Source organism: Nyctereutes procyonoides, unplaced genomic scaffold, assembly GCF_905146905.1.
Source record: "Nyctereutes procyonoides isolate TBG_1078 unplaced genomic scaffold, NYPRO_anot_genome, whole genome shotgun sequence".
Lineage (NCBI taxonomy): Eukaryota > Metazoa > Chordata > Mammalia > Carnivora > Canidae > Nyctereutes > Nyctereutes procyonoides.
The window spans coordinates 6398591-6412639 of record NW_026575041.1 but is presented as its reverse complement, the minus strand read 5'-3'; the positions used below and the strand labels follow the sequence as shown (position 1 = coordinate 6412639).

Sequence of the window (14049 nt, the reverse complement as noted above, 5' to 3'; positions counted from 1 at the left end):
ATCCCAGAGAGAGAAAGAATCTTAAGCAGGCTCCATGCATACCGTGGAGCCTGATGCAGGGCTTGATCTCAGAACCCTGAGATCATGACCTGAGCCAAAATCAGGAGTTCGACACTTAACTAACCAAGCCACCAGGGGACCCACACTTTTCAAACTTTTTTTTGTGAAATATAAAGAAGAATATGTAGAAAAACCTCATTCAGCCTGTTGCTCTATCACATACTATGAACACTGTGTGTAACCACCATCCAGGTCAAGAAATGGAATATTATCAGCTTCTTGTAAGCTTCTTCAAACTCCCCTCTAATGATTTAGATCTTTCCTAAAAGATAACCTCCACTGTTCTGACTTTCAGGGTAATAACTGTCTTTCTTTTATTTCTTACCATTAAGCCTGCACTTCTAAATACAGTTTATTTTTGTCATTTTTTTAAAAAAAACTCATATAATTAGAAAATTATATGAGAATATAGTGTATATCTTTTTATGTGTGGCTTTTGCTCAGAATTCTACCTATATTGGTATTCATTCATATTGTTGACAGTAGCTATAGTTCATTATTTATTTATTTATCTATCTATTTATTTAAAAGGTTTTATTTATTTATTTATGAGAGACACACAGAGAGAGAGAGGCAGAGACACAGGTAGAAGGAGAAGCAGGCTCCACACGGAGCCCGATGTGGGACTTGATCCCAAGTCTCCAGGATCACACCCTGGGCCAATGGCAGGCGCCAAACTGCTGAGCCACACAGGGATCCCCCTATAGTTGATTTTTACCAGAGCATAACATTTCATTGAATGAATATACCCTAATTTATTCATTCCATTATTGAGGGACATTTAGACTGTCTCCACTTTTTAGCTATTACAGGCTAGTGCCATGAACATTTTGTATAAGTCTCTTGGTATGCATTTCTTACATTTCTGTATTCTGTATACCCTGGAGTGAAATTACTGAGCCAACTTTTTCAAAGTGGTAGTACCAATTTACACTGCTGTTGGCACTGTGAGAATTCCAATTCCACATATTTGCCACATTGGAATTGTTGATCTTTTTCATTTGACAGTTCCTGTTGTATTTTGATGAAAAGAAGTTCTTAACGTAGTCCAATTTGACAACCTTTTCATTTGTTTTTGGACTTTTCTTATCTGACGTAAGAAGGGTTTGCCAACCCTGAACTCATGAAACATTTTGCTGCATTATTACTAGAAGCTTACTTGCTTTTCACACATGGGATTAATTTGTGTGTATGTTGCTTGTGTAAATGGAAATTCAAATGTCCAGCACCATTTATTGAAAAGAATATCCTTTCTCGGGCAGCCCCGGTAGCGCAGCGGTTTAGCGCTGCCTGCAGCCCAGGGTGTGATCCTGGAGTCCCGGGATCGAGTCCCACGTCAGGCTCCCTGCATGGAGCCTGCTTCTCCTTCTGCCTGTGTCTCTGCCTCTCTCTCTCTCTCTCTCTCTCTCTCTCTCTCTCTCTCTCTCTCTCTCTCTCTGTGTGTCTCAAATAAATAAATAAAATCTTAAAAAAAAAAAAAGCCGAAAGCTTAAAAAAAAAAAAAGAATATCCTTTCTTCATTGTTCTGCATTACCACCTTTGTGGTAAATGAAGCGTCTGTTTATAGGTATTTCACGTCTTTCTGTTCTATTCCAGTAGTCTATTTGGCTATTCTTATGCCAGTACCATGCTGTCTTAGCATAGCATTATATTAAATCTTGACATCTGGTAGGACAAGTTCACTTACTTTGCTTTTCTGTAAGAATATCTTAGGGATGCCTGGGTGGCTTAGTGGTTGGGTGTCTGCCTTTGACTCAGGTTATGATCCCGGGGTCCTGGGATCGAATTTTGCATCGGACTCCCTGCAGGAAGTCTGCTTCTCCCTCTGCCTATCTCTCTGTGTCTCTCATGAATAAATAAATAAAAATCATAAAAAAAGAATATCTTAGTCATTCTTGATCTTTTCATTTCTTTATGAATTTTGAAATCAGTTTGTGAAATTTTGCCCCCAAACAAAAATTCTGTTAGGATTTTGATTAGATTTACATTAATGCTATAGTTCTTTTTTTTTTTAAGATTTTATTTATTTATTTATGAGAGACAGAGAGAGAGAGAGAGAGAGAGAGAGAGAGAGAGAGAGAGAGAGAGAGAGGCAGAGACACAGGCAGAGGGAGAAGCAGGCCCATGCAAGGAGCCTGATATGGGACTCGATCCCGGATCTCCAGGATCTCGCCCTGGGATGAAGGTGGCGCTAAACCGCTGAGCCACCTGGGCTGCCCTAATGGTATAGTTCTGATGACACTTTACATTTGACATTTTACAGTATTGAGTGTTCAAGTCCATAAACATGGTACAGCCCTATTATTTTAATACTGTTGTATAGTTTTCTGCATAGAGATTTTGCACATTTTCTGCTAGTTATTCCTAGATATTTAATATTTTGTTATTGTAAATGACAGTATTTTTATAAAATTTCATTTTCTAACCCTACATAGCTGATACTCAGGAATGCAGTTGACATTTATTAACTCATATATCTTACAACCTTACTAATTAAGCTCACCTAACAATTTCAATAAATTATAGGTAGATTATCTTGAATATTTTACAAATAATTATCAGCAAATAGCTTTTATATAATGATGCCAGTTATCTTTTGATTATATACCTATCTCTCCCTTTTACTTTAATCTTTTTTTGTATCTTTTTGTTTTAGATAAGACCTTTGTAAAGAACGTAGTTAGTTGTTTTTTTTTTTTTTTAAAGATTTATTTTTATTAGAGAAAGCATGGGGAAGGGCAGAAGGAGAGGGAGACAAGCAGACTCCCCACTGAGCAGGTAGCCTGATGCCTCCTCCTCTCCTTTTTTTTTTTTTTTTTTAACCACAAGCCAATCTTATTTAAATCAGGACTGTCCAACTGTCCAAGAGAAACATTCTATCAGCCACTCATGATCTGAATTCTGGTCAGTGAGATCAATTTAAATATGATACACATAAAAAAAAGTCATGAGACATTTTTGTTTTGTAATAAATAAGGCGATGGGGATCCCTGGGTAGCTCAGTGGTTTAGTGCCTGCCTTTGGCCCAGGGCATGATCCTGGAGTCCCAGGATCGAGTCCCACGTCGGGCTCCCGGCATAGAGCCTGCTTCTCCCTCCTCCTGTGTCTCTGCCTCTCTCTCTTTCTCTCTCTCTCTCTGTCTATCATGAATAAATAAATAAATAAATCTTTAAAACAAACAAACAAATAAATAATAAATAAATAAATAAATAAATAAATAAATAAATAAGGCGATGGCCAACTATTACTCCTTCGTAGCTTTTTTGAGATAAGCTATTATGTCTGCTCTTTCCCCTGTCTTCTTAATGCCAGCAAAGATCATTTTTGTTCCAGGGATGTACTTCTTGGGATTCCCCGAATACTCCATCAGGGTCTCCTCTCCTCAGGTAATGCCTTTGTTCTAGTTGGCATCCGTGTAAGAAAATCTAGGGGCCTGACCAGTCTTTCGCCCAAAGAAACCATGGAGGTTTGGCTCAGTCTTGTGTTTGCCTCCCTTTTCTACAGTATGGCACTGGGCACACTTATGAACAAAAATCTTCTTGCCCTTCTCAACATCACCCATTTTTGAATCACTTTTCTGTCGCGTGCAAAACGAAGAAGCCCATTCACAAGCCGGACATCCCGCTCTCTTCCTCCTCTCCTTTTGGGGCTTCAGTTACATGCGTGTTAGGGCATCTCTTTGTGTCCTGTTCTCTTCTTTTCCGATCTTTCGTTCTTTTGTCTCCTTGGGCTTCATTCTGGACCTATCTTCTGGTTCACTCCTCACTTCACCTTGTCTAGTCTCCTGTTATACCTATCCATTTGTTCTTAATTTCATTGATTGCTTTGTGGTTATTTCTATAATTTCCTTTGTTTTTTAAAATTCTAGTTCTTGGGCAGCCTGGGTGGCTCAGTGGTTTGGTGTCGCCTTCAGCCCAGGGCCTGATCCTGGAGACCCGGGATCGAGTCCCACATCAGGGTCCCTGCATGGAGCCTGCTTGTCCCTCTGCCTGTGTCTCTGCCTCTCTCTCTCTCTCTCTTTCCATCTCAAACAAATAAATAAATCTTTAAAAAAAAATTCTGGTTCTCTGTTAAAAATCTCATTTTGTCTTTATTGCTTTCAACATAATAAACAGAATTATTTTAAAATCTGTGTCTGGGGCAACCCAGATGGCCCAGTGGTTTAGCACAGCCTTCAGCCTGGGGTGTGATCCTGGAGACCTGGGATCGAGTCCCATATCAGGCTCCCTCCATGGAGCCTGCTTCTTTCTCCCTCTGCCTGTGTGTCTGCCTCTTTCTCTCTCTGTCTGTCATGAATAAATAAATAAAATCTTAAAAAAAAAATCTGTGTCTGGTTACTCCAATAAATGGATCCTTCTAACTGTGTCTTACAATATCTGTTCAGTTATCTGATCTCCTAGCATGCTTTATTTCTTACTGTATTAGGCAATATATTTCCAAAATTGTAAAAATAATTTGAGGTTTAGGATGACTTAGTTTAATCCAGAGAGTATTCGTTTTGGTCCAGAAATCCAGGAAGAATTCTCATTTCAGAAATTAAGATGATTCAAAGCTGACCTGCAGTCCCTACCAAAATCTATTTTTATTTCATTCTTACTCATATTGTTGTTGCTTTTTGGAGTCCTAATCCAAAGTGATGGGGTTTATTAGGCTGCCCTTTCTCACCCTCATACCCTTAGACTTACACCCTATCCGTTGTCCCTCTGACCTTACCTACTGTCAGAAGCACTGTTTACTTTGCCCCTCATTTCTCTATTCCCTATTCCCCTTGTTGGCAGAAGCCCGAAGTAAAAGCAGCCTAGGATCCTAGTTCTTTAAATCTTTATTTATCTTTTACTTTTCTAATACTTTCAAATACACAAATGTATATACACACATACATATGTCTGCATATACATACATGTATTTTTATATGCATATACGCATATATGTTTGTATGTATACGTGTGCACACACACACTTTTTTTTTGCCATCCATAGTATTTTTCTAGTTTTCCTCAGCAGAAAAATTGATCTGAATTATCTAGCCTTGCCCTTAACAGAAATGGGAATCTTGCTAATAATGTCTTTTGCCGCACTATTGCAATATACTCTTAATTTGTCTCTGCCTAGTTTTGTGCCTTCCAATCCAGTCATTCTGTTGAGGCTGGATTGATATTTCAAAAACTCAAATCTGTTAATGTCACTCTCCTGTTTATGGTTCATCAAAGCTTTTTCATTGCTCTTACGACAAAAATTATTCATTTGTTTATTCAACAGTGAACAAATATGTGTTGAATTCCTGCTGCATGGTAGGCATTATTAGAAAGATACTTACCATTATTCTCAAAACGATGTGGTGCCTGTTAGTCTCTTCCACCTCATCTAAGGGTGCCTGGGTGACTCAGTCATTTGGGCATCTGCCTTCAGCTTAGGTCATGATTGGGTTGGGGTCATGATCTGTTGGGGTCCTGGGATCCAGCCTTCTGTTGGCCTCCCTGCTCAGTGGGGAGCCTGCTTCTCCCTCTCCTCCCCTCTTGCCCTCTCTGTCACTATCTCGGTCTCTCTCTCGCTCTCAAATAAATAAATAAAATCTTTTTTGTTGTTGTTGTTAAAGCCTTGTCTTGTGTCATTGTACATTTTAGCCATATTGCCCTTTAAGTTCTGGAAGTTATGGTGTTTTTCATGACTCAGAGCATTGATTCATTCTTTTTCCTCTGCCTCAAATTAGATCAGGATCTCTGACCATGATAATGCCGTTATTTTAAAGTCGTGTCTGGAGGTGCCTGGTGGCTTAGTTGGTTAAGCCTCTGCTTTCAGCTCATATCATGATCCTGGGGTCCTGGGATGGAGCCCCACATCAGGCTTTTGCTCAGTGGGGAGTCTGCTTCTCCCTATCCTTTTGCTCTCCCACCCACCCTGCCCCTTCTCTCTCAAATAAATAAATAAATAAAATCAATCTTTAAAAAATTATTACAGTAATATTCATTGTAACAAATTGAAGCACTACAGAAGTGTATGAGAATGAGATTTGCTTCTACAGATAAAAAATGTTAAAAAAAATGGGGTGTTTGGGTGACTCGGTTGAGTGTTAAGACTCTTGGTTTTGGCTCAGGTCATGATCTCATGGGTTGTGTGATTGTGGCGCATTTGGGCTTCCAGGCACTCGGTGGGGAGTCTGCTTGAAAGATTCCCTCTATACTTCCCTTCGCTTGCTTATGTTCTTTCTCTCTAAATAAATGAGTAAATCTTAAACGAAAAAAGTTTAAAAAATGAGCTTTCTAGACAGTACTCTGGAGAGAATCACCACTAACAGTTTTGTATGCATTTTTCTAGAGTTTTGTATACAGCATTTTAGAATTTCCCGTATTCTGAGTTTGCGCCTTTCTTTTTTTTTTTTTTTAAAGATTTTATTTATTTATTCATGAGAGACACAGAGAGAGGCAGAGACACAGACAGAGGGAGAAGCAGGCTCCATGCAGGGAGCCTGACGTGGGACTCGATCCAGGGTCTCTAGGATCACGCCCTGGGCCAAAGGCAGGCGCCAAACCGCTGAGCCACCCAGGCTGCCCAGTTTGCGCCTTTCTTCTGTCTGGAACACTGCTTCCTTAAATCTTTCTCTGACTCTGTATTTGACTCATTTAAGTATCCTTTCAAAAACTGGATCCTCAGAGTGGACTTTCCTCACTGTCGTGTTTAGCCTCCCTACATTATTCTTTAACCCATTGTACACTTCATTTTTCTTCAGAATGTTTACCATGTGAAATTATATATATTTTGCCAGTCTTTCCATTTGAATATAAGATCTGTTAGAGAAAGAATTGCTTCTGCGTTATTCACTATTGTATCCCCACTAGCTAGAATGATGCTTGGCACATAGTAGGTGCTTCTTGTATGGATGAATAAATGAATACATTAATTACCGTTTTAGATAGAATACAGGACTTTCATGTGATTTTTTTCAGAGTTAACTTTTGTTTGGTAACTTTACAAACATACACCAAAGGAGAGAAGATAATATAAGTCTTCAGGTCGTCTTCATCCATCTTCAACATTTATCAGTATTTTGCCATTCTTGTTTTTTTTTAAAAATTTTTATTTATTTATGATAGTCACACAGAATGAGAGAGAGAGAGAGGCAGAGACATAGGCAGAGGGAGAAGCAGGCTCCATGCACCGGGAGCCTGACGTGGGATTCGATCCCGGGTCTCTAGGATCGCGCCCTGGGCCAAAGGCAGGCGCCAAACCGCTGCGCCACCCAGGGATCCCGCCATTCTTGTTTTGATGCATTCCCCCCCCCCGCCCCACTTTTTTGGGGTAGGGTAAATCTGAAGCAGCATATTATTTTACTTGTAAGTATTTAATTATCTATGTTTAACAAATAAGGATTTTTTTAGGACTTTATAAAAAATACCCACAAAAATCCTTAATAGTGTATAATACCTAGCCCATGATTGTCTTTTTTTTAAAGATTTCTTTATTTTAGAGAGAGAATGCACGTGTGTGTGTGTGTGTGTGTGTGTGTGTACATGCACATGAGCATGGGGGAAAGAAAGGGGGCACCCAGGCAATCCTCAGTGATTGTCTTAAAGAAGACTTTGTACAGTTCGTTTGTTCAAAGCAAAATTCACATGTTGCATTTGGTTAATTTATCAATCTCTAAGTTTCTTTTAAAAATCTGTAGCATTTTCACCCTCCACCTTTTTATTTTCATTCCCATGTCATTTTTATTTTTATTTTTATTTTTATTTTTTTGTTTAAAAACCAGGGCATGTACCTTGTGGAATTTCCCATATTCTAGACCTACCTTTTATGTGTTTTTCATTTGCTCTTTAGGATACCCCTCTGAGTTCCATATTCATAGCGGTGCCTGCAGTTCAGGTTTTCTTAGTCTTTGCATGAAAGGACTGATGATCAGAGAGAGGAAGGAAGGAGAGCACTAATCTCTGACTGCTTCCTGTGGGCCATTCCTGTGCTAGTCATTTTCCTCTCAGTGTCCCCTGAGGTGATTAGTTCCATGTCACAGACGAGGCTTAGACACATTAATTAGCCTGTTCAAGACATAGAGCTTATGTTAAGACATGGTCCAGGTTTTATACCTAGATTTAGCTAATTTCAAAGCCCTTTCTCTTCCCTGCAGTTAAGTTCCCAAGAAAATGACTTTTTCAAGGTTATATACATGGTAAGTGGCGTGCCAGAATTCTAGAATCTGTTGCTTCTTCTCCTGCTTCAGGCCTCCTTGGTGTGCTTTGTCACTTCCCTAGAAACTGTAGGTGGGAGGTTGGAGAGTTGGTCATATCTAGAAGGCACTTCATTGGGACTCCTGGGTGGCTCAGTGGTTGAGCATCAGCCTTCGGCTCAGATCGTGATCCCAGGGTTCTGGGGATCGAGTTCCATGTTGGGCTCCTTTTGAGGAACCTGCTTCTCCCTCTGCCCGTGTCTCTGCCTCTCTCTGTGTCTCTCATGAATAAATAAATAAATTTTTTTTTAAAAAAAATAGAAGGCACTTCATCTTTTGAGCATACATTTAAGTAATTTTTCTTTGGTAGAGAATTGTGCTGACCTAATCCTAGCATTGGTGAGGTACTTTTTATTTTTCCTATTTCTAGTGTGTGTGTGTATTTTTCAATATGTATATCTGCATAGTGCCACATATGGTGCTATGTACCTGAGATATAGTGATGAACAAAAGGATGCGTTCCTTTTTTACTTTGGGGAAAATTTCTCACTATAGGAATCTTGGTGCAAATTAGAGACCACCTCCCAATAATGTGGCCAAAAGGGCCAGACATTCCTTTTTTTTTTTCTTTTAAGGTTTTATTTATTCATGAGAGACACACAGAGAGAGAGAGAGAGGCAGAGACACAAGCAGAGCCAGAAGCAGGCCCCCTGCGGGGATCCTGATGCGCCGGATCCTGGGATCACGCCCTGAGCCCTGAGCCGAAGGCAGACGCTCAACCCCTGAGTCAACCAGGCATCCCACAGAGGACTCATTTCTTAGTCTCCCTTCCACCTGGGACCCATGTATGAGCCCTAGACCCAGCCAATTAGATTCACCTGCCTCAGACTTCTAATCAGGATGTGGTGATCCAAAAAAGCAGGGAGGATGAGAGATTGTTTTGGTGATAGCAGCGGTTAGCTGCAGCACCAGTTACCCGGAGCTCCGGGGCTCCAGGACCGGTGGTGCTGTCAGCAGTGTTGGGTGCCCTTTGCTAGCAGTGTTGGTGGTGCAACTTGCTGCACTTCATGTCTGATACAGCGGCAACAGTGGAGGAAGGGTGTTCCTAAAAGCATGTTTCTGGTTAGAAGGTAATGGTATCAGGAAGGCATAGAAAAATTCGCATTCACTTGGCAGTGTTTAGGTATAACACTGATTGAGAAAAGGTCTTTCCTCTGAAGTTTATAAAGTTAATTTTTCAGAAATAAAGTTGTAGAATACTTGGATCATTGAATCACTTTTGAGATGTTAATTTACTCAGTTGGTTAACTGAGCCTAGAGCATCAAGGTAACAACAGCTTCTTTTTTTCCAGGAGAATGATCCATCTGTGAGACTGAAAATTGCATCATTGTTGGGTTTATTATCAAAGACTGCAGGATTTTCACCAGACTGCATTATGGATGATGCCATTAACATCCTGCAGAATGAAAGTAAGTTGCAATTTAAAAGCTGTATAATCAGAGCAGAAATCTTTAGTTCCGTCTATATAGAATTTAGGATGAAACTTTCTTACGTTGGTTTTTGAAAAGGCATTTGAGGATGATTCAATAAAACATGTACATATATTTACATTAGAGATAAAATGCAGATTTGTCTCTTAATAGCTATCATTTATTGACTTTTACTAAATGCCATATACATATAATGGAAGATACATATTGTTGTCCCTGTATTTTCGGTGGGGAAACTGAAGCTCAGAGGAGCTAACTAACTTGTTCAAGGTTACATTGTATGTAACAGGGTGATGTTCTGTATGTATGTGATATTTTGTTGACTGTACCATGCTAATTCAAACCATGAGAGGTGCTGTCTTGATGATGTGGTCTTTCAGAATTTAGTTCCTGTATAAAAGTGACATCTAGCTCTCACATGTTATTGTTGTCGAATTTGTTCCTCATGGATGCCCACTAAAATTGCTCTCGGCTTTTAGGTAAAATGGAGAACTATTTCATTTTTAAAATTCTTTTGATTATTTATCTGGTTTAATTTATGCACAAGATTCTGTTACAGAGTTGGTGCCTCACTTTAATATTTATTTTAAGATTAAATAAAAAGAAACCCTTTGTTGCTGTTTTCTAAAAATATAATTTTGTTTGAATTGGTTATAGTTTCAAAGAACAGTTTTATTTCATTTGGGGTATACATGGTTAGATAAATATGACTTTAAATATTGGACAATATTTAATTTATAAATGTAAGAGGTTATAAGAGTAATAAAGGGCCAGGGAACTCAGACAATCCAAGTTCATTTATTGTACAATGTTTAATGATTACAAATATCTTACATATGTGGCCCATTGGCTGAAGTTGAGAATTTTAAAAATTTTGTTAGAAATAACTTCATATTAAAATTTAACTTATACTGAATTTTGACCCAAGACTTTTAGTTCACAGGACACAAAGACTATGCCTTTAAAATTTTTTTCCAGAGGGGAGTCTATTTTAATGAAACACTACTATAGTGACAATAAAGAAAAAATTTTAAAAATACTTCTGCTACTACCTTAAAACAGTGTTTTCTTTTTTTTTAAAAAAAGATTTTATTTATTTATTCATGAGAGATGCACAAAGAGAGAGACATAGGCAGAGGGAGAAGCAGGCTCCATGCAGGGAGCTTGACGTGGGACTCAATCCTGGGGCTCCAGAATCATGCCCTGGGCTGAAGGCAGCACTAAATCACTGAGCCAACTGGGCTGCCCAAAACAGTGTCTTCATATTTTAACTTATATACATTTATAGGGAATGTACTGTTTTTTGTTTTACTATACTCAACATTATATACAATTTTTCCATGTTTCTATATCATCTTCATAATATTAGAGGTGTTGATAATATGTTAAATACCAATAGATACAGTAGCACGTTTCTAATTTTTTTCTCTTGTAGATGGTGATTAAAAAAAGAAAAGATCCATTTGTTTTAAAAGTACCAAAACAATTACATTGCCTCAGTCATAGAACGATAGACTTATTCAGCTATAAATGGCCTTACAGAGATCATCTTGTCTAATGCCTTTATTTTGCAGATGATAGAAATTAAGTCCTAGAGAGATGAAGCGAGTTGAAGTGAGTTCATTTAGCTAAAGAGTAGTGGAACTGAGAACTTAGTGCAGTGCTTTTTCTTATAGACCATGGTTTAACTGAAACACTTTACCTCTAAAATAGAAACATGATAAGAGTTAATTCGGATGCAAATCTCATCCTAACCTTAAAAAAGAAGGAGACTCAAATTATGCAGTATACATGGAAATAGCTGTTTTGCTTTTTGTTAAACTTTCTAAGATTTCTTTTTTTAAAAAGAATTTATTTATTTTAGAGAGTGAGCACGCGTGCACGCATGCGAGTGTGTGCGAGAGTGAGTGGAGGGGCAGAGGGAGAGGGAAAGAATCTTGAGCAGACTCCACGCTGAGTGGAGTGAATAAATGGTCATGGAACTCAGAGACAATCCCTTGATCTCATGACCCTGAGATCATGACCTGAGCTAAAACCACTAGTCAGATGCTCAACTGACTGAACCATCCAGGCACCCCTATCCTAATGTGTCTGAGAGATTTAATTTAAGTCTCCTCCTGGTTTTTAGTTCCTGGCCTACCTAGATTCAGAGTAGAAGATAGAACTGGAAGGCACCATAAAGATCATATAGTTCATGCCCTTTATTTTGTTGTTGAGCAACACGAACTCCAGGGAGATAAAGTGACTACCAAAGTCTCCCTGTGGCTTATAATAAGGCACAGGCTAGGAGTCTTTGATTTATCAGTTTAGTGTGCACTTTCAAATCCAACAGTATGGGCCACCCTCTGGAAGTCTTTCATTTCAGTTTATCAGTATATGAGTTCTGCAACTCCTTGGCAAGAACTGAGCTTAGTCACTTTGAGGGTGTTGGGTGTATCTGCTTCTCTAGTACATATCACACCAGCAATGAAGACACAAAGTTTGTTGTATAGGAGGTATAATCAGAATACTGTGGGAACAGAAGAGAGGATGAAATGAGTGCTGACAGGGAAAGGGGGGTCTAGAAAGGCTTAGTGAAGAATTAAATTTGGAAAGGCAGACATGGGCAAAAGTACTGCCAAGAAGTAGGAACATTATGATAAAAAGTAGAGAACTGGGAAAGTATAAGAGATATTTGAAAAACTGAATTGTTTCATGAGAGATCAGGGAGTGAGGGGCTTTAGGAGGAAAAACTGGTAAAATGTTTTAAAGCCAAAGGATAGGTAGTCTGGAGTGCTGAGGATTTTGAATGTAACTTTGTAGGCATTGGGAGCTATGTAGTTTTTTTGAGCAAAGGCATGGAATGATCAAGTCTAGTTTTAGAAAGATAATTTTAGGGACACCTGGGTGGCTCAGTGGTTGAGCATCTATCTACCTTCAGCTCAGGGCGTGATCCCGGAGTCTGGATTCGAGTGCCACATTGTGTTCCTTGTGAGGAGCCTGCTTCTCCTCTTCCTGTGTCTCTGCCTCTCTCCGTGTCTCTCATGAATAAATAAATCTTTTTTTTTAAATTTTTATTTATGATAGTCACAGAGGGAGAGAGAGAGAGAGAGGCAGAGACATAGGCAGAGGGAGAAGCAGGCTCCATGCACTGGGAGCCCGACGTGGGATTCGATCCCGGGTCTCCAGGATCGCGCCCTGGGCCAAAGGCAGGTGCTAAACCGCTGCGCCACCCAGGGATCCCGAATAAGTAAATATTAAAAAAAATAATAATAAATAAAGATAATTTTATGGCTCTGAGGAATTTGGTTTGATGAACTGGATCATTTAGAGAAGAGAGGTTGAGGATTTATTTATTATCACTGTGGAGATGTCCATCCAACTTGCAGTTGTAATGTAGGTTTGGAACTCAGGAAAGAGACTGGGACTTAAAATTTAGGTTAGATTTATGATTTATCAGGAGCAAGAGTTAAGCTTAAAAAGGTAACTTTTCATGGATGTTATATAGAATCATTTTGTACAAATAAATTAAAGGGTGTTGTGGTAGCATTGGAAATTTCTTCGTGTCTCTTCTATCTTCTTGAAGTACCTTTACTCCTTGTGGCCTCTTTTGTATTGAAAGTTATTGAGGATCTTTGGTTTTGCATTTAAATTTAAGACGTGACACTAACAAGCTGATTGGTAGTTCTGTGTTAAGGGACAGGGCTTACCTCTGTTGTAGGATGACCCTCTTTAGGAGGACTTTTAAATTTTATAGTCTTTCATCAGTTTTTCCATTTTGGAATTCATCAATCTTCTGCTAGGAAGACAGATGCCTGGCTGCCAAGTTTTTGGAGTCAAATCTCTTGAAGCGGGGCTAGCGAGGGGAGAAAGTATTTCATTTATCAGTATGTTACTCTCTCAATTTCCTTTCCTTGACTATGTCTTCTTCCCAGTCGTTATCTGGTATCCCCCAAATGGGTCCTTTCTGGTCTATTTCTATAATAAACCTTTGTTTTAGTGGCAACTTGAATGTATAGTATAGGGAGAGAGAGGCAGAGATCCAACTGGCTTCTTACAGAGACCTTAGATAAATCCCTACCTTATCCCCATTTTTTTGCTTTTTATTGGTGTTGCTTTAAATCTCCCAGTTCCTGAATCTTTCTAGGGGGTTATGGCTAAAATTTTTTTGCTTTTTAAGGTTATCCTTCTCAGTAGGCTTTTAATTAGAGTTCTCCATTTTGCCAAAGATTTTTTTCATCTATGATGCTTTCCATCTCTGAAAAATTTGACCTTTATTCTCCAGAGGTTTTTTTTTTTTTTTAATTTTTTTGTGAGGTTTTTTTTTTTGGTCTTTGTAGGTTTATACCTTTCTAATTTCT

The 14049-nt window shown here is 38.9% G+C and overlaps 2 protein-coding genes across 3 annotated transcripts in view; one reads left to right on the top strand and one right to left on the bottom strand.

Moving 5' to 3' along the window:
• INTS4 (integrator complex subunit 4) overlaps positions 1-14049 on the top strand; it is a 111966-nt gene that overhangs the window by 10485 nt on the left and 87432 nt on the right. For both annotated transcript variants that reach the window (XM_055320452.1, XM_055320451.1), the window contains exon 3: positions 9571-9688. In XM_055320452.1, the coding sequence (XP_055176427.1) occupies positions 9571-9688 (118 nt within the window). The remainder of the gene's footprint in view (positions 1-9570; positions 9689-14049) is intronic.
• Positions 3305-3622, bottom strand: LOC129506647 (cytochrome c-like). The gene is given in 1 exon segment (XM_055320458.1): positions 3305-3622. A coding segment is annotated over 1 exon segment (318 nt).